We start from the raw sequence: 20827 nt of genomic DNA on the forward strand, positions 1-20827 counted from the left end.
GGCTGCACACACTTACCTGAGTTGGAATCTTGCTGCTTTTCCCGTGTTCGTCTCTTCTTTTTCCCCTAGGAAATCAAAGGAAAAGCTGTTACCTGTGCTCCAGAAACCTGAGGATGCTGTGCAGGGCTTTTGGGGCTGGACTAGATCCTGGGGATGGCTGCTGCCTCCCAGGTAAAATCTGGTAAGAGCCATGGTGCTGCTGGCTCAGCCCATTCCAGGAGGAGACAAACTGGGAAAGGCTGCAAAGGGACTATTCAGGTTTATCTGTGAGGGTGTCCCCTTCCTTTCCCTTCTTCCCATTCCAACGCTCCTAAGAAGAAACCCAGGAGGAACTCTCAAAGTGAAACCCAAACATGTTTTTGCACACTTGCTATGGCTTTTGCACAGCACAAATTCATTTGGGCTTGTGCCTTTTCTCAGGGATTAACCCTCATTTCCAATATCCCCAGATCCAGCACCACAGGCATTTTGGCTCAGCACTTTGCAGGAGATCCGTGCATATTTAGAAACTGCAATAAACTCAAGAGGCGGTGGCAGCCGTGTCCCCACTCCTACCCCCATGTCTGCTCCATCTTCTTCCCAACACACTGCTCCATGCTCTGGTTCTTGAGTCCAGGACTACGCTGCAAACACAGCTAAGACCTGGATTTATGCTGCAGGCTGTGTCAGAAAGTGTAAGGGAAAACGTTAGTGGATGTAAACCAGCTGAAATAAAGCCAGTGCCTGTGCTGCTCAGCACCTGTGCCAGCTCCCACCAAAACTCCTCAAAACTCTGATGCATCTCACCTGGGGATCCTACCCATTATTGCTTTAATTAATGAAGTGATAATTTAATTAATAAGTTTAATGACATTAATAGAATGAGACAAGATTTCCTGCATGCAGCGGAGAGAGTATGATTAATAGCTGATGTGCTCCTGTCATATTCTTATTTCTCCTCCTTATGTTTCTAAAAAGCACTTGATCCATTTTAAACCTTTCCTATTTCCAAAATGTGCTTTAATGTGGTGCTTTATACCCAAACTGAAACTGGTGCTTGATATTCCCTGACTCCAAATGGGAAAGAAAGTTTTAGGAAATCCCCAGAAATTTATTTTTCAATAATACTAATCTAGTTCAGTGCTTTTGCAATTCTAGACCCATCTCTCATTCTTCTTTCACTAATAAAAAAGACCTATTTTATTCCCAAACTGCCTCTCTGATTCACAAGATGCAGCAGCTCCCCTCGTCCCCTGATAATGCCCCTGTTTAATGAGGGCACAGCAGCATGGGGGCAAATCTGGTTGTGTGGTACAGGCAGCTCCCAGGGCTGCCTTTGACCTGTGACTTCTTATATGACTTCTTGTGGTTTGAGTGAAGGTGGAAAGCTCTGAGCTGCAGTAAGCTTTTTCTTCAGTGGGGGAGCAACTGTATTTCCTGCCTGATATCTGCATCATGTGCTGCACAGGAGACCTACTTTCCTCCTCTTCCTCAACCCTGCTCAACTTTGGAGAGAAGAGCATCTCTACCAACAACCTCAACACCCAAACCAGCTAGTTTACAGTGCTGGGAGGACCAATATGCACTTTTGGAGCATGCCATCTATCTTCTGTAGAAAGGAACCAGCCCTTGGTTCCCCAAAAAATGATACAGGACAAAAATGATACAGATAAAAATGATACAGGACTGGGATTTCCATGGAGGATGTGCTTGCTCTTGGAGGAAGATGGTGCCATGCTCTCAGCAATGCTGATGCCCTCCAGATGTGTGCCCATCAAAGTGTGGGCTGGGGGCTTCCCATCACATCTGCTGTTTCTGAATTATCTCTGCCCTCTGTTTTTGGGGGGAGTTTGGGTCTGTTTACAGGTGCTGCATTGCCCTTGGTGGAGTTTTGTCATTCTGGAAGGATGAGGGCTGGAGTCAGTGTGGGAAGGAAGGGCACTCACTGCACAGTTCCCAGGGGGAAGAAAGTATCTATGAGAGAAATGATGGAGATATGTGGATGGACAGACATCTGAAGACTTATATATGCTTTGCTTCAGTTCACTAATGAGCTTGTTAGACATTTAATATCAAAACAGTCATGAAAGTCACAAAAAAAAAATACCCCCTACAAAAAGAGCCACTATTTTAAATCCCAGAATCATAGAATTATTTGGGTTGAAAGGAACCTCAAACACATCCTGTTCTAACACCCTGACAAGAGCAGGGACACTTTTCACTAGACCTGGTTGCTCCAAGCCCTGTCCAACTTGACCTTGAACACTCCCAGGGATGGGGCAGCCACAGGTCTGGGCAACCTGTGCCAGGGCCTCACCACCCCCACAGATACCTCAGCTGCTGTCCAAGATGCACAGAGCACTTTGCTTCCATAAAATTGTACTTCCAAAGATATATCCACAGCACTTAAAAGCTTTCCTTCCTATTTCTATTTGCTTGGACAATAAGCAAATAAATGCTTGTGGTTGCTGGGGGCTGTATCGTTCATGCTTTGGACAGGCAATAAGCCAATAGGGTGTTCAAAATACTCCTGAAATGTGAATTTCCACGGCTCTTGTGCTGCCAGGAAAGGCACTGCCAGGACCAGGTGTTTGATAAACACCAGCCAGCCCCCCAGGCCATTGTGGGCCATGCCCCCCACAAAGGGTGGGGGTCTGAGCACGGTGGCACTCACGTAGTTGTCTCTGGCAGACCAGCCGGGGTAGAGCTGCATGTGGAGCTGCCGTTCCTTGCGAGCCAGTTCGTAGTACTTGGCTTGTTCCTCGCGGGACAGCGCGTGCCACTGCAAGGACAAACAGCAGTGAAGCATGGCTCTGCTGTCCCAGCCCAGCCCACCGAGGCCACCCCGCCCCAGGACACATCCAGCCCCCTGTGTTCATGGGATAAGAGCACCCAGATTTGAAGCAGGTGCTTGTTATGTACCTGAGAGCAGCTGCAAGGGACAGGGATGTGGCACTAGGTGATGACAGCGGGCCCCATGAGCTCTTACCCTCCTTCCCAAGATCTGGTTGATGGCAGCACTCTCTTTCAGGGTGCACTCAGCGATGACTTTTGCCCGCATTTCTTTCATATACAACATGAAAGCGTTCAGGGGCTTCTTAATAGTGGGCTTCTTGGCTTCCTTCTCTCTCTTTGGTTCTGGTTGAGGTTTCCTTGGTGGGACAAAAGGAGGGGCTGTCAGCATCAGAGCCACCAGAAGACTTGACCCCAAAACAACCCAACAGCACGAGCAGGTGGGGGGGGGCCTGAGATTTGCTCCTCAGATGCACAGCTCCATGTTTATCCATCCTCCTGCCATTTCAGCACTGAGAGTGATAAATGAAATGGGTGTTGAGCTGCTGATGCTGCTGAGCCAGCACTTCCCACTCACATGTTTCGGTCGTAGTGCTCCATCTCTTGCTTGCCGGAGTGGGGCACGATGGCGGGGTGCGGGATGCCCGTGGTGTGCATGCCAGAGCCCAGCATCAGAGGGTGGGTGAACCTGCAACAGAGAGCGGGTGAGCCGTGCCGGGAGGGCAGTGCCGGGCTGGGGACACTGCGGGTGCCGAGCAGCCGGGGCGCCGTCCCTCGGAGTGCGCTCTGCTGGGCGGAAGCAGATGGAAGCAAGGACATGGAAAGCACGCGGGAGCTGCCAGGCTGGCGGGGAGCAGGCAGTGCCCAGCACCCTTGGTCACCCTCGTGGCACGGCTGGTGAAGCCCTGGGCGTGTGAATGGAAAGGATCCGGTGCCACAGCGAGGGAACCCGCCTGCAACAGGAACCAGCCTGGCTGAGATCAAGGGCACTTTCACTCAGCAGTTTCAGCTATTCAAATCTCTGTTGTTGCACTATCTCATTAGCACTGCAGAAAGGAACAACAAACTCAACCTGGGGTTTGGATGGGAGAGATTAGGACCACCCCGCATCTTTCTTTTAACAGAAATAGTCTAAGTCTGAACATGAACCCAAGTGCAACTCTAGGAGGTGCACCTTGCCTAAGCAATGCTCTCCCACAATATGGGCTGAGATCACGAGAGGTCTCATTAGCTCTCAGGGTTCATTAGCTCTCTTCGGAGTTTTGGAGGATAAAGCCAGCAAAGTCAGCTTTGCCAAGCTTGCCACTTTATGACTGCAGCTTGAGATGGCAGAATTGCCCATGGGAGATGAACTGTTCATTAGATATGCTGGCACGGAAAGAAAAGCTGTTTAATTTAATACTCCAGCACAGTCTGATCCTTATCTGACCAGGTGTACTTTCTCAGCTGCAGCAGTGCTGCAAAATCCAGCCCAAAATCCTGCAGCAGGAGCTCAGGAAGGCTACTGGGGCTCCACAGGGAACCATTAGCTCTGTTTGCCTTCACTTTTGAGGCTGTGCATGAGTGATACCTTGCGAGAAAGAAGAGCTGGCAGCACTCCCTCCCCTCTTCTGCAGAGCTAAGGGGCTCCATGGATCAAGGGATGCATGGATCAAGTGTTGTATGGATTGAGGGTTGCATGGATCCAGGTTTCTGCATGGCTAAGCGTTTGCAGAGCAAGGGTTTGTATGGTCTTCCTGTGGGAAATCTCCACTAACAGCTCTTCAGGACAACATGAAGCCAAAGCAAAAGCTGGTGTGGCCCTGGCATCCCTATGGAGCCACAAGGGCTTTGGCCAGCAGCACACCTGGAAGGGCTGGGCTCTGTGATTCCCATCCATAGGGGATGCATTTTCCTCACCTGAAGGCAGAAGCTGTATTTACATCTCACAGAAATGACTTGTGCTGATGGGAGGGCAGCGAATCACTGCCCCCTCCTGCCCTGCTTTTAAAGCTGAGACAAATAAACCAGATCCATCTCTGCAGAGCAAAGCGGTGACGGCAGCAGGGACACAACAGGATTAGGGAAGTGACACGGAGAAAAATCCTGAGCCATGGATTCCACCCCATTTTCCCAATGCTGAGCTGAAGGCTGGAGTTTTTGACTCTCTTTAGAGTTCTGCTGAATAAAACCCAACCGCTGTGCATCCTTCATCCTCAACATTCCCCTGAGCACCCTTTGAACCAGACACTGCCTCCAAGTGCCTTCTCTTCCCACGGCTGCCCTGGGCAGGGTGTGTGGCTGTACCTGGGTGGCTGTGGTCTGCTGCAAGCTCCTGCTGCACAAACTGCAAGCTGCGTGACCAGCCGAGCTGCCCTGTCTCACACAGCTCATACTCACCTGGAGAAAGAAGCCCCAGCAGAAAGCGCTGACGAATACGGCTGTCTAAATCCACATGACGGGAGCGGATAGACAGACTGGCTCTGCCTGGGATCAGGAAGAAAGAGTCTATAAAGTATCCACAGCTACGTGGTATTTCCTAAAGATACCCTTTTCTAATGGGGCTCAGCACTGATGCCCCTGTTGGGCAGACACTCGGTGTCCCTTAGGCTTGAGGGGCAGTGTGGGCTTTGGATGTTATTTTCAGAGAACCTGGGCCTTCCTAAAAGCTTGGATACAATTCTGACCCCCTTCTGCCCCTGGTACTAACACTGCTGCTTTGAGTTTACCTGGTAACAATGCAAAGTGCAGAGGCATGCTGAAAAATCTGATGTTGCTATTGCACAGAAGAAGTTGCACAAAAGAGCACAGTGGGACCAAAAAAAAAAATAAATTAAAGCCTGCTGAGAATCTCTGTGTGGTGGATAAGAAACTGCACCAGGAAGATAAATATGAGGAAACTTCCTTACTGTGCACTGACCAAGCACTGGAATAGGTGACCCAGAGAGGATGTGGAGCCTCCCTTACTGGAGATATCCCAGGACTGTCTGGATGCAATCCCAGGCCATGTGCTCTGGAACAGCTCTGCTTGAGCAGAGAGGTTGGACCAGATGACCATTGTGGTCACTTCCAACTTCATCTACTTTGTGATGCTCCCAAGCACAGGAGACTCCCACAGTCTGGAGAGAAAGTACATACCCTGCCTTTGTGCCTCAGGAATGCTCTGGTTTCCCCAGCACATCCTTTTAAGGACACCTATCATGTTTAAAGAAGACAAAAGCTCAGTCCTGCATTCTTTTTGAAAGTTGTTTCATACTGGGGACCAGGCATGTATCAGACCTGGGGCTGGAAATTATTTTTGAGATAGTAAAATAACTATGCAGGAAGTTCCTTGCTGTTCCCAGCAAGGGAACCCTCACATTTTCATATGGAAATAGCTCAAAAATACCTTGGCTTGTTCTGCAAACCTGCCAAAAGATGATTCTAGCCTAAAACTGCACATGGAAACTGAGATCATAGACTTACAGAATGGTTTAGCTTGGAAGGGACCTTAAAATAAAAGAATGGCTTTAGGTTGGAAGGGACCTTAAAGCTCATCTCATTCCAACCCACCCTGCCATGAGCAAGGACATCTTCCACTATACCAGGTTGCTCCAAATGCCATCCCACCAGGCCTTGAACACTTCCAGGAATGGGGCACAATGAGGTGCTTACAACTGTGCTGGTACTCACACTCCTCTGGCCAGGCTGCACAGAGCTGTACCTAAACCCAGGACCAGCTATTTTCAGCTCTAATGATGAAAAAATCCACAAAAAGTCCATTATCATTAAGTATGATGCACTGTGAAGGACCCAAGCTTCTGGATGCCTTGGATTTTTTGGAGCTAAAAACAAGTTTCTGCCCTGAAGAAGAATAATGACAGCAGGGCAGCAGTCAGACCCCTGAGCTGTGCTGGGCAGGAAGAAGACTCCTGTTCCTGCTGCTGTGTATTGGCTTGACTGAAATCTGTGGGATCTGTCTGCAGCAAAGGCAGCTGGGGCTGTTTACACCCTGGCAGGCAGAAGCCCTCTCCAAGCCCTCAGATGTTGGTGGGTATAAACACACCAACAAACAGGCAAGTGCTGCTGCTCACTGGGAAACTGAAACAACTTTTGAAGTTGGAGGCGACTGCCCCAGGGCCGAGAAAACACTTGTAGCTAATCGAGAAGCGACCTGTGTTACTCCAGAGGCCAGGATATTGGTATAGGAATGGAGTTGGGCACTTGCAGCTTCATCTGAAGTCCCTCTGACATGTGAATTAAAGCAACTGCAAAATCAGTCCCTGATGGTTGGGAGTGCACGATTACAGCCTCTATCACGGAATTACTGGTTTGGGTTGGAAGGGACCTTAAAGTTCATCTCATTCCAAGCTCCTGCCAGGGGCAGGGATACCTTTCACTAGATCCAGATGCTCCAAGCCCTGTCTGACCTGATCATCAACACCTCCAGGAACGGGGCAGCTGCCGTGTCTCTGGGTAACCTGTGCCAGGGCCTCACTACCCTCTGTTGTAAAGAACTTTTTCCTAACATCTGACCTAACTCTCCTCTTTTAGTTCAAAACTGTTCCCCCTTAGGAAAGGAGAGGATAGGATAGATAGTCCTATCACTATCTGCCCATATAACAAATCCATCTCCCTCTTTTTTATAAGCTCCTTTTAGGTGTGGGAAGGGGCTCTGAGGCCTCCCTGGAAACTTCTCCATGCTGAACATCCCAGCTCTCTCAGCCTGTTTCCAGAGGATCAGCTGGTGATGGGAGGGTGGCTCAGAATACAGGCTGTGGGATGGTGGAGGAGAGGCTGCCATGGCACCACTGCTTGGCCCCGGGCACAGGTGAGTGACACAATTTGCAGGTTCCTGGCTAATGTGAACTGCCAGGCTCCCAGAAGCAAAACTCACTTGACTGGACTTTTGAAAGCTTTTATCTGACTGTCATCCCAGCTTAATTACAGAGAGTGATTGCAGCTCCTCCTCCTGAAACACACAGTGAGAACAAAACCAGTTTCTGCCCAGCTCCTGCTGCCAGCTTGTGGAGGAAAAGTTGCTTCCCATGTGTAGCTGCCCTGGCCTGGCAGCTGAGTTGGTGGCACCAGCACAGCCACAGAATCCTGTCATGGTTTGGGTTGGGAGGAACTTTAAAGATTATCCAGCTCCAATCCCCGGCTGTGTGCAGGGTCACCTTCCTCTAGACCAGGCTGCTCAAGATCCTGGCCTTGAACACTTCCAGGGATGGGGCAGCCACAGCTTCTCTGGGATACATCCCTGGCATGATCATCCCCAGCACATCCATCCCTGGCACACAGCCCCTGCTGCCTGCTGCTGCCATGAACTTCAGTGCTTCTGCACCCACCCACAGTGGTGTGCTGAGCCTCAGCTGAGGACTGGGCACTCCATAAGTGGGTTTGGGGCTCTTTCCATACATTTTGGGCAAGGAAAAGAATGAGCAAAAGCTCTATTAGACACATGTGCCTCAAGGTGCTCCTCTCTGCATGTCAGGCCGTTTGTTGCTTTACTGTATCTGCTCTGTTAGCCATTAATGAAGGCACCTGATGAGGCTGCAGGAGGCTGCCAAACCCTACCAATGCTGGAGCAGCTCTCAGCCAGGAAAGCTCTCTCTACCACCAGCTGCCCCACAAAATCTCCATAAAAAACCAGACTGCTCTCCCTTCATGAGCCCAGGGCTGTCTGAACAGCATCATCCTAACCCAGGAGTGGACATTCCATTTGACAAACAGGCTCCTTTCTCCCTGCTCCAACTATTTCTTTCATGTTACAGCACAGTCACCCTAGCCCTTGTTTTTCCTGAGGATGAATCACATCATATGAGAAGTTAAATCATCACCCAAGAGTAGCAGATTTAGCACAGAAGGCAAAATGTAATCTCTTTGAAGCCAGACTCTGTATCAAAGGCCTCATCCTCTGTTTCCTTGTGGTTAAATATCTGGAACATGAAATTCATAAACAAAACAAAGCAAAAGCTAACATTTTACTTTGTGCTTTAAGCAGCTTCCCCTTTCCCACTCTGCAGTAGGTTCTTGTACCTGAAGCTCTCTGCCAGGCTTTGCCAGGGTTTTATCCACCAGGACTGCAGGAAACTGTCCCTGTCATCACCTGCCCTGCACTATCCTCATCCCAGCAACCCTGAACTGCCACCTGCAGCCACCAGTCTCCCTGTCAGCCTCTGCCATGTTCCCACATCATCACTGGGGATTAAATATTAATCTGAGGAGTGATGATGCCCACATGGCAGCACCTGCCAGACACGCTCTCTCAGTGTGCTCATGGTCACGGGGACAAAAGCCAGTGGCAATGACCACAGAGAACACACTGGTGTATTTTTAACTTGTGTCCCTGGGGCAGGTTTACCAACAGGCTGTGCTTTGCAAGATGCTCTGCAGGGATGGTGCATGCAAGGGGTGCATTTTGTGATTGCTCCAGCTCATGGTCTCTCCTTCCCATGGCTGCTGGAGCAGTGGTTACCACCTGTAACCTACTGAGCTGTAGCCAGGCTGTAGGTACCCAGGCTGCTATCTGGCAGGTCTCTGCCATGATGTACTTTTTTCCTGTGTGTCAGATCCCAAGAAACGCCATGGCCTGGCAGATGGAGCATCCCACGGGATTGCTCCATGCTGGTGGCATGCTCAGGAAAAGCACTGTTTGTGCTGAAAAGTCCAGGGAGGGAGAAAATTACCTCCTACTCAAAAAAGAGGCTTTTGCTGTGATTAGGAGGGGTGGGTAGGAAGCTCTCTCTGGGCTCCCTAATCCACATGGACAGATGGAAAGCAGAAGTCACTTTTGAACTGGGCAGGTTGTAACCCCTCTCCAGGGATGCCTCAGCCAGGACGAAGCCTTCAGCCTCTCCACAGGTCTGCTCCCACCTCCAAGACAGGGCTAAATTCTCCTCCCTCTTCACACAGCACACAGGAGGCATGAAGCTGGAGGAAAGCACCGTGGAGGTCACAGAGAGCAGCTGCAGTGGCTGGCTCAGTGACCCATCCCCGTCCCACACATCCAGTGGGGCTGGGGCTGCGCAGAACCGAGCTCTCCTCACTCACCATCCCATCGACGGCGTGATCTGGCCCACTCCACCGGGGGGCAGGGGGTAGAAACCAGGGATGTCTGAGGTCTGGGAAGGACGGTGCACTCCTGCAAGAAGGGAGAGGGAGAGGAGTTGAACATGGCACTGCATTCCCTGGCTCCCAACCCTCTGTCTGCTTCACCTATGAACCCTTGTGGACAGCTATATGAAATAGCTATCTGCAAGTGGCAGGATGGTGTTTCCTGTGGTTCTCCCTGTGGGGGTGCGGTGGGTCATCCACACTGCTGCAAAATCACAAACATAATGAGGGGGTGGAGGAGGCATCTTGCTTTTGCACAAGCATCATAGCTGCCCCATGCCACCTGAGGCCGAGCAGGACCGTGCTTTGGTAAGGGTCTGGCTGACTCCAGGCACCCCTCTGCCCTTCCCAGAGAGCCCACTCCAGTGCTCAGTCAAGGCCACTCCTATGCTCCCTCTCCATCAGTCATCTGCAGGACCCCCCATGAGCAGGCAGTGGGGATGCTCCAGCAGGCAACACTTCCAACTTCATTTTAAGCAATTTGAGTTCAAAACAAGTGTTCTGCGGCTCTACGGGTGCCAAGGAACTGTGGAGGTGGGTATGGTGCCAGCTGGGAATTCACAGGGGAATCCCTGTGTGATCTTCAAAGCTGCTGGCATGGGCAGCATGGCCAGGGGACACAGCTGCAGCATCGCTCCACTCCGTTCCTATCTGAGCTGGAAAACATCCTGTGGTGCCTGGGGCTGCGGGTGGGACTCAGACAACCACAGTGCTACTGGCAAAAACAGCCTCCAGCTGACCCCTGCACTGGGAAACTGGAGAGGTGCTGGGGCTGAGCTCTGGCACAGAGTGGTGTAGTGATGGCTGCTATCGAGCCTCAGACAATCACTGGGAACAGGGATTGTTGAGTGGCTGTCCTAGATGAGAAACACATGGACTAATTTGGTGATGAGCTGCAAGCAATTGCAACTGGATTTTTCTCCTAGGTATATGAATGGTACCTTATTAATTAGGATTGACACCAACAGATTCTAAGCATTCTATTAGGAGTCAGCTAAAATAAATGTGTAACTGACCTGACAGGAATATGTAACCAAGTATGAGATTTGCTTCAAGTGGGACTCAGTGGTCCATGGAGGGTGAAACAAAACCAGCCCTGCACAAGGGAGCTAATGGAACAGCCTCAGATTTGCACCCCCAACAATACGAGTTGTGAGTTGCATAAGTCAGAGCACAAGTTATTCTTGCTGGCCCAGTGGTTGGGGCACCAGCCATTGACTCAGAATTCCTGCTTGTATTTCCTCATTTGTGTCCTTGGGCTACTGTGAGAAACTTTAAAGGGATGCTGTGAGAATGAGTATGAGAGTGAGTCTCAAGCACTTACAGGGGGTGATAATGGCAGCTATTTCAGTGATGAAAACACAGATGGGGCACATCCAGGATGAATACAGAATAAAACCCTCGCCCCAGCAGTGTAGGGATAGGGCATGTATGATCACAGCTGCACCACAAAGGCAAGACCCAGCTGAGGATGATGGGCTGAACCTTTCCTTGAATAGCACATGGGGCAGTCCCTGGGACAAACAGACTCCCTGTGTCTGTAGAAGTACAGGAGAAAGGGGTAGGGAAGACTGGACAGTGCCTGCACAGAGGGCACAGGTGGGCAGCCCAACAACAGCGTCCCAGAATGACTGACCACAGAGGTGAATGCTCAGGGACTGCTCCAGTGCCCCCACAGAGGGATATAATAACCAGCTCTGCCCTTGGGCGAGTGCTCTTGTGTCACTTTTCCCAGTGAGTCCCAGGAGGCAGCTCACAGTGAGTGGCTCCCAGAGGGGCAGAGCTCTGCCAGGTACAGCAAAGGCAGTGTGGGGAAGGTGTGCTGGGCTGCTTTCTTGCACACTGTCTCAGTGTTTCTCAGCCACTACATGAGATTTCAGTAGGTTTATTCTGTTAACTCTTCCTATTTTTCTGCTGAGTTTATTATGCTCTGAAGGCTGACAAGCAATATGCTGCCTGGAATTCAACCAGGATGTGCCTGGGTATCTCTTACACCAGACCTAAACCCTACCATCAGCATCCTTGATGAGTCCAGAATGTGGCCTCCAGGTTCAGACCAGGGATTATCCAGTGGGTCCTCCAGCCAAGAGCATCCTCAATAACCCACTGTTTTATCAATGATGTTAACTTGGTGAAGCTGATGCCTCTGGGACAGTTTGGATCACTCCTGGGTGGAGGCCCTTCCCAAATCACAACAGTTGGTTTTGTGCCTCTGTTTTGGCACTGGTTTTTGGGCTCTGGTGGACACTGACCTCCTTCCTGAATGCAGTTTGACACAAAACTGCCTGTTTGCTTGCTTTCCCATGAAATCAAGCCCAGGTTTGTGTAGAAGCCTGGGTAGAAGAAGAACAGATGTTCTTCACTAATGTAAGGTTGAGGAAAGTTTGATTTTACACTCAGTTTGCCAGGAAGCCATGAAGAATGATGAAATGATGGACTGGGCTGAATTCCTCAACACATACTTGTATTTACATCTTTATTTTAGAGTACTGTACTTTCCTCCATAGCCCCATGAGCCAATTGACACAGCCTGGGCTCACACAGGAACACAAAAAGCCAAACTGGGTGACAACCACATATCTTGTGGCTATGGGGACACACGTGTCACAATCCAGTCAACTATCAGACACTGATCCTCTTTAGTCAAAATATTTCCTGTTTCAAGCATTTTCTCAAAATGACAACCTGACAACAGTTTGGGTATGAGTCAAAGGAAATCTTACTTTCCATTTTCTGGTTGACTCTTGTGCATTGTCGTGCAGGCTCTGGTCTGGTCTCAGGGTTCAGGTCAGCTTGTACAAAGAACTGAGCACACTCCATCAGCAGGGCTGGCACTTTTGGTATCAAACTGCTCATATCCATGTTACAAAGCATTCCCAACAAGCTAAATAACCTCCTACTGCTAAGAAATGTCCCAGCTGACCAAAGGCCCTGATTTTTCTCATTGATTTGGGACTAGGAAGGTGCCAGCCTCAGCGGTCTCCAGCTCTGTCCCCCTCCCAGCACACAGGTCCCAGCACTGCCATTACCTTGTTTCTGGTTGATGTCAGCAGGCAAGTGGGGTGAGTGGGAGCCGTGGCTGAAATGGTCGTTGCTGTACGGGATGAGCGGGGTGAGCGGGTGCACTCCGTGCGACGGCTGCACGACGGGAACTTTGTTGGACTGCAAGACACAGGGATGGACAGGGCTCAGAAGTCATCAAGATCCACCAGCAAGGAGGGCCAGTGCCCTCTGCAGTCCTGCTGTTGCCAGCAAGGCTGGGAATAACTAAAATTACACTACACAAACACTAAACAAATTACTAAACAAACACTGCAGCATCCTACAAAAAAATCCATAAACCAAGCAGGAAAACCAGCTGGAGATGATTTCTTGGATAAGTGGAAAACAGATCACCAGCATGAAGTTTTCGAAGTTCAGAACTTTTTTCCCATTCATTTCCAGTATCTTTTATTCCAGGATGAATGCTTCAAGTGTGTTGTGTTATCCAATGCAGAGCTGTAGTTCTTTATCCTGGACTACCACAGGGTCTAAATCTGGATTTTAACAGTGAATCCTTCATATTCCCCGTGAAAGTCATGTTTGGGCTTTATTAATCAGAGCTGTCATGGAGAGACAGATACAGGATCACAGAATCATTTAGGCTGGAAAAGACTTTATAGAGATGATCAAGTCCAACCATTAACCCAGCACTGCCAAGGCCACCATTAATGCTGAGGGTAGTGCCTTTGAAAACAAGACGTGGTCACCAGCTAGCCCTCGGGCTGAAATCCCTGCTGGACCCAGCTCCAGGGCTGAAGGAGGACCAGAGGGAGCTGAGGTAATGCTGGAGATGCAGAAAAATCCAGGAAAAGTAAGCAAATAAAAATCTGTCTCCTCTTGTAGCTTCTCCTGGTTCTGCACAGCATGGCTGTCAGAGGCCAGCACCTCGGAAAAGGCACTTTTGGTGAAAGCAACAGGAAGTTCCTCATGTGTGTGGGAGCAGAGAGAGGGGAAGCTGTTTGGAAGGGCTGCAGAGCTGTAAGGAACACAGACAGACACACAGACACACAGACACACACACACACTCGCTGCCATCCACGCAGCCTCCTTGCCTCAAGCGTCTCGTGCTGTTTCCGACATGCCCAGTTTCGCCCATGGCTGCCTTTAAATCCAAACTGACTTCATCTTGGTGGTGGAATGTTAGGATTTGTCCCAGATATATCCACAAAAAGAAACAGGAGCAACAGCACTCCAAAGAAGGGTGAATTTGGGAACAGAGCAGGTCAGACAGCTCTCCAGGGTCTAGGAGCTGGGAATGCCAGCCAGTTTTCATCAGCCTCACTGGGATGTGCACACATGATTTGCTGTGTGACTTTTGACAAGTCATTTAGGATCCCTGGACTCAATCCACAGGTGCCTTTCACTTTGGTAATGATTTTGCTTAGGCAGAATGAGCACAAAGCTCTGGTTGGCTTCAGTAAAAGAGGCACAGACACAGAGAGTGGCTCTGATCAACCTGTCCTGGACCTATCTCAGCTGCTCCAAGTGAACTGGGAGCCCTGCACAGGTCCTGTGTTTTGTATCCCTTCTCTGAGGAGGAAACCCATGAAGCAGAGAGGAAAATAGACTGATGGAGACACTGCTTTACATCTGCGTTGCCCACAAAAGTTTGCTCATGCAAATAAAAACCAAGAGGCACGCAGGTTTGCATTTGAGAATGAATGAAAACCATAATTCCTGATGTTTAACAGGTTAGATTTACTGCATATGCTGGGTTCTGGGAATGTAACCCCCCTTCCCAGCACAAACTGGTGTGGTACAGGCATTCCTGTCCTGCAGCAGGGCCATGGGTTATGTGGTTTTTCCCATTGAGAGCAACACTGGGCTGGCTCCTGCTTAGCTGAACACGTTTGGAGCTCTGAGCTCTTCCTATTCTTAGCCATGAAATGAGATGAAGAAGAGCTTTTCAGTGATATTTCTAAAATTAGCTATGGTTTAGCTTATTTAAGAGCCACAAAGCCTAAATGAGGGCCATGCAGTTCCACATGTACATTCTAACATGACACTGGAGCAGAACAAGCTCAATGTTGAGCTGTTTCGAAAACCTCAACTCAAGCATTTCTTCTGTCCAAAGTAGGGCAGATCTTTCTTTACCATTTGCCTCATGCCTGACCCAAAGCACAGCACCATTCACCAGCCAGCCTCACTGCCTGACGACTGAGAACAGCTTTCAGAGCAATGGCAGAAGACACAGACCACACCAAAGAAAGATGAACTGTTCTGATGCTGATCTGCAGGATGGCTCCCCAGGGAAAAGCAGGAAGTGCATGTGGTTAGAGTAAAGCATGGGCTGTCCTTCCCAACAAAGCTGAACATGGAAGTGTTCAAGGCCAGCTAGGACTAGGCTTAGAGCTAATGGAAGGTGTCCCTGCCCATGACAGGGGATTGAAAGGAGATGATTTTTAAGGTCTCTTCCAACCCAAACCATTCTGAGATTCAGTGGTTCAATGGTACAACAAGACTTGCAGGTCAATTACTCAAAGTTTTCCAGTGAGTTCAGATGGAAAACAACACGCTGCACCAGTAAGAAGAGCTGCCTTCCCCATGACCCTTCTACATTTGCCTCACTCAAAAACTTCTCTACTCTCTAAAGCCATAAAGATCTGGTGGGGAAGGATGACCATCAAGGAGACAAGGAAAACTTCTGCAAGGGGCTATTTATTCCCCTTTCCACTTCCTCCATTATGGAGTTTATTACAGGAACCCATCTCTCAAAATTAAAGGAAGAAGGAAATGCTACACAAAAGTATGGAGAAATAGAGAAAATTCTGTGTTGATCCTGTTTCAAAGGCTGCAGATGCCAATGGTTGTGGCCCAGAGCTATGACTGCAGCTCCAGCTGCAGTATGAAACCATACTTATACACACCCATATGCCAGAGAAATGGGGTCAATTCCCTCTTTTTTGCAAGGTCTAGATTACGTTCCTGCAAATCAGCTGCAGTATCTGAACCTTGAAGAGGCTATTCAAAGCTGACAATGTTTTATTCCATAAAATTAACCTGATGTAAATGTTTTCTCCCAAGAATATTGAATTGACACGAGGGGAAGTGATCAAACTAAAGAATTTCCATGGCTGGTAAAACTCTGAGTTTTTAACTCTGAAAATACTGTAGAAAAAAAATAAGGGTTTTTTTTTTTTTTTTCCCCTCCTTGTATCAGTTTAGGAAAAGAAACAAATGAAAAAAAAAAGAGGATGTTTTGTAACCTGTGAAAAGTATTCCTTGCTACAACTGAACACAGCTATTAAAAGCAGCAGGGGTCACACCACACTGCCTGGGGGACTGCTGAGGATCCCAACATCCCACCAGTGCTAGGCTCCACCGCTGCTTTTGTGCATAGGAATGACTTTAATTAATCTTCTGGTAGAAGACAATTCAGAACTAAAATAAAGTAGTTTAACTCTACTACCCCTTGCAATAGTGAAAAGTATTAGATTTCATGCTGTTAAATTTTCTTTGGGGATGTGACTTCAAGGGATGCTGTGCTCCCCATGGAGGATAACAGGGTACTGCCTGCCTTGCACAGACCACAGCTCCCAGAACATCAGCCAACATCCCGAGAGCCAAAACTGCTGGAAAACCCTGCACTGTCCATCCATGGATGCAGAGGAGCCTGAAGGGAGGGGAAAGTCCCATAACCCCTCTGTGGCCCTTGGAGCCAGGTGTCCCCAGGACCCCAGCCATGAGGAGGGAAGGCTGGGAGGGAGCAGGATCCATCCCCCTCAGCACAGGGTGTCTGGGTGCAGGAGCTGGTGGCCAGGGCGAGTGCTGTGGTTTCCAGCCTTGCCGGGGAGCCGAGCCGCAGTCAGGTGAAATTACTCACATCACTTTCAAATTTTCCCACACTGCCAGCCCCAAAGACAGAGAAATGAAAAGCTGTGGGCCAGCCCAGCAGTGGCCTGTGTGTAGCAGGGGCCTGGCCAAGGGAAGGGAACTGTGGCTGGCAGCTGTGCCGTACTGGTGGCCATCACCACCGCGGCAGAGCGGGGTTTTGGGAGTTCCAGAACCCTGTGTCACTGGCTGCGCTGCGTGTCTGCCTGCTGGGAGCATCCCTCAAGGCTGTTCTCAGCTCAGATGCTGGGCTGAGCTCTGAGCAGGGCTCTGTGCTCCTCTGCCCTGCGTGGGTGCCTGGGTGCAGCACAGGAGCTGCAGGCTGCAGTCCAGCCCTGAGTTGCCCCATATGTGTTTGCTTTGACATCACTTCTCAGAGAGAGTGAGATGAGTCGATGTGTCGGCTGTGAAAAACAAAACCTACCGAGGTTTGCTGTTGCTGATTCAATGAGGAATTAATTCCTCTTCACTGCAAAATTAGTCATCATGCCACAGAAAGAAAGGTATAAAGTCAGGCTGCACCAAGCATGCACCGCTGCTGGTGAAGCTACCTGTGATTGGAGGCACTGTGCCTTTTGCTCTTTATTCTCCAATCAATCCAAATTAGCAAAAGATTAGGGATGTACAGGGGACATTAATCCAGCTTGGATGAGGCCCTGGGAAACCTGGTCTAGTGGAAGGTGTCTCTGCTCATGACAGGTGGGTTAGAACTGGGTGATCTCTAAGGTTCCTTCCAACCCAAACCATCCTGTGATTCTATGAAATGATTAAAACATTATTAGGCACACCCCACAGCAGCAGATGTCAGGAAGGCTTCCAGGAGGACTCCTAGGGGATGCTGTCTTTTGGGGCATTGGGGACCCAGAGCCCGTGACTCAAAGCCAGCTCTGACACTCTAAGTTCTGGTAACAGCTCAGGGCCCCAGACTGTGTCAGCAGACACCTTCACCCCTCATTTCCCCGTGGTGTTACACCAGGAGATGCTGTGATGAAAGGTGACCCCCAGTACCCACTGCAGACGGTTTTTGGCACTGACGGCACGCGCTGGGGCTGGAGCCCTCGGCAGCCTGCGGGCAAAGGCAGCATTGACTCATTTCTCATCTCAGCACGCTCTTTTCTCTTTTCTCACTTTTGCTGCAGTCCCAGCACCCCAGCCCGCTGCCACAGAGGAAACAGGGAAAGTTAAAGCCACCCATGCTCAGGCACTGCCCTCATCCAGCTGTGAACCCCTCCAGAGCTAAATTTTGGCTGCAGCAGCAGCAGCAGCATCTTCCCAGCCACTGCCCAGGTCAACCAGCGTTGAGAACTGGACCTGGTTCATACCCTCAGCACCACCAAGGGCTCCTCCAGAGACCTCATCCTCAAGATCAGAGGAGTCCCACTGCCCCGTGCACCCCACCTCTGGCTGGCCCTGACGTGCTTAGGAGCAGCAGTCAGATGGAGAGGAAAGGAATAATTTGCAGTAATTAATTCTTGCATTAATTGTGCTTATGAATTGCAACAAGGAGCTGATTGGTTTAAGAGACATATCACACATACAGGAAAAAATTGTTTTTGCTCAAGTTTTTTTCCAAACATTGCCTGCACTCTGGTTTTTACCTTTTTACTCTACATTTTGTGATTGATGGAGCATTGATTTCCTCAACTTTTCCCTTTCCCCCTGATTTCTTTCAGTTTCTTTAAAATCCATCTCTGCTTTGAAAATGCTGATGAGGCACCTGGGTAGCCCTGATCTTCTCTGTGCTTTGTGCTTGACTTAGTGGCCAAACTCATCTCCCCTGATCCCGATTCCCCTGTGACTGGGATGTGCATCAGAGAACAAGTTCCCTGGCATTTCACACCTTCTGTGTCCCAGCACTCAGAGGGGTGACCAAGCTCCAGACACAGTGAGGACAAATCACAGAATCACAGAAGGGTTTGGGTTGGAAAGGACCTTAGAGATAATACAGTTACAACTTCCTGCCACAAGCACATATATTACCACCCACTAGACCATGTTGCTCAGGGCCCCAACCTGGCCTTGAACACTTACAGCAATGGGGGAAATACAGGGAAAGAACTTAAAAACCTTCCAAAATTTTTCAGTGACCTTCTATGCTGCTGCTGGTTTCTGGTTTTAAGCAATAATGGTTATTATTTTTCAGTCAAACTCTGCAGGGGAAATAAACTGTGTTTTTCACCATTTACGGGCACAGGAAGAGCTGTTTCACTTCTCAAGTATTTATATTCTAAGAGAAAGATGTAGGTGGCTCTTCCTGAAAATTATAAAAAAAAAAAAAAAAAAAGGCATGGAAAAATAAAAGTCCCTCTCAGAGGTTGCTCTCTTGGGGTGACAGGGGACAAGTGTGGAGACAGCTACACCCCCCTATACCAGAGTGGAGAACCCCCAAAAAATGAAATTCAGACATCACCACCAAATGTTTACAGTTCCATTCAGCAGAAGAGCTACCTCACTCTGGATGCCTCCTCAAACCTGCAGAAAGTGTCCTCCTGCAGTGCTTGCCTTGCTTGGGAAACCCTCCTGCTGTGATGCTCAAAGCATCTGATCAAGAGGGGATAGCAACCCCCCTTCCAGCCCCAATGTGCCACTGCCACAAAAGGCACATTTGGCTTCATGGAACCAAAATGCTGGGGCAATATAATCCAGGGGCTACACTGCAGCATCAACCCCCTGCTAATCTCTCCCCAGGAATAGGGAAATTTAATTCTGGGGCTGCATCAACCCCCAGCTTGTTCTGCAACATCCATCCCTGGTTTTTGGCTCTCTCATGTTCTGGGCTACAGAGAAAAAAAATTAAAAATCTCTGTCCCCATCGCGCCTTGTGGTTCTGAGAATTTGAATAAAAACCTGCAAGCCCTGGAGTTACTGGTAATGCTTGAAGCTGTGAATGCAAAGGCTCCCATTTGACCTGTGGAGGCTGATAGCATCTGACCTCCTTTATGTCACTCCACTTCTTGAAGGCAAGCAGTCGGTCCACTACCCAGAATTAATCAGGAAAACGTCCAAGATGGCAAGGGAGGAAAACAAAACAAAAACATGTCACAGAGGCAAGGCTTTCCTTCCGGCCAGGCTCGAGACATTGTTTCCCAAAGGACCAGGGATGCCACCCTCCATGTGCTTTGGCAGCACCAGCTCCAGCCAAACCTCAGGGTGTGGAAGTTTGGTGAAACACTGAGGGTTTGCACTCTGAGAGCCATGTCGTGATCCCTGTTGCTGCTAGTTTCACGGATTTTCACCTGCTTTGAGAAACTGTTTGCAAACCCCAGCCACAGCTGTGTGCTGGATCTGAACTGAGATGCCTTTGGCCTCTGGATGTCACATCCCTAGACACTGGGAAGAAATTTATTTCCTCTGAGAGTGGTGAGGCACTGGCACTGGTTTCCCAGAGAAATGGAGACTGGCCCATACCCCAGAAATGTTCCAAGCCAGGTTGGATGGGGCTTGCAGCAACCTGGTCTAATGGACAGTGTCCCTGCCCATGGCAGTGGGGGTGGAACAAGATTGTCTTTAAGGCCCCTTCTAGCCCAAACCATTCTGTGATTCTAAGATCCCTTGTCTCCAAAGGATGTGGTTGCAGCAGCAGATGGAAAAACCTGCAAGATTTCTGGGGCCATCTACCAGCAACATGAACTCTGCAGGTGCCAGTGCTGTGCAGTTTTCTGGAGGCAAATGTTTGCTTACAGAATCCCTGGGCATTAGGAGAGGAGTCCTGGCTGCTGGCTGTGTTTTTTTCTTTCCATTTATAACAAATACACAACTAGCCCATGTACTTGAAAGTTTGTCAGGGAATTTACAAAACACAACCCCTCAAAAACACTGATGTGATTTAAGATGTTTCAATTAATGTAACATCAAAGAGGTGAAACCTGCCCCTCCACCTCATAGTGGTGCCAGGGTGCAAGGCCACCATGAGCATCACCATCTTGCTGGTGTCACCCCTGTCACACCAGGACCTGGACAGGAAACCTATCACAGGACATCTGTCCCTTGTCTATAGGGAAGGGACAGTCATCAGCACCTCCTGGCAAGCACTATGGTCCCTATTTTCTTTTCACCTTTTTCCATCTCTCCTCTCCTCTCCTCTCCTCTCCTCTCCTCTCCTCTCCTC

General features: G+C 49.4%; 1 protein-coding gene across 8 annotated transcripts in view; it reads right to left on the minus strand.

Moving 5' to 3' along the window:
- Positions 1 to 20827, minus strand: part of TCF7 (transcription factor 7) — a 70794-nt gene that overhangs the window by 9152 nt on the left and 40815 nt on the right. For 5 of the 8 annotated variants that reach the window (XM_019008158.2, XM_015641653.2, XM_015641648.1 and 2 more), the window contains exons 4-10: positions 12876 to 13008; positions 9784 to 9874; positions 5152 to 5238; positions 3350 to 3460; positions 2969 to 3131; positions 2654 to 2761; positions 17 to 65 (exon numbers count right to left, since the gene is read on the minus strand). In XM_019008158.2, coding sequence (XP_018863703.1) covers positions 17 to 65; positions 2654 to 2761; positions 2969 to 3131; positions 3350 to 3460; positions 5152 to 5238; positions 9784 to 9874; positions 12876 to 13008 — 742 coding nt within the window. The remainder of the gene's footprint in view (positions 1 to 16; positions 66 to 2653; positions 2762 to 2968; positions 3132 to 3349; positions 3461 to 5151; positions 5239 to 9783; positions 9875 to 12875; positions 13009 to 20827) is intronic. The other 3 variants (XM_019008160.2, XM_019008159.2, XM_015641650.1) reach the window with 1 other exon arrangement.

This window comes from Parus major, chromosome 13, assembly GCF_001522545.3.
Source record: "Parus major isolate Abel chromosome 13, Parus_major1.1, whole genome shotgun sequence".
Classification (NCBI taxonomy): Eukaryota; Metazoa; Chordata; class Aves; order Passeriformes; family Paridae; genus Parus; species Parus major.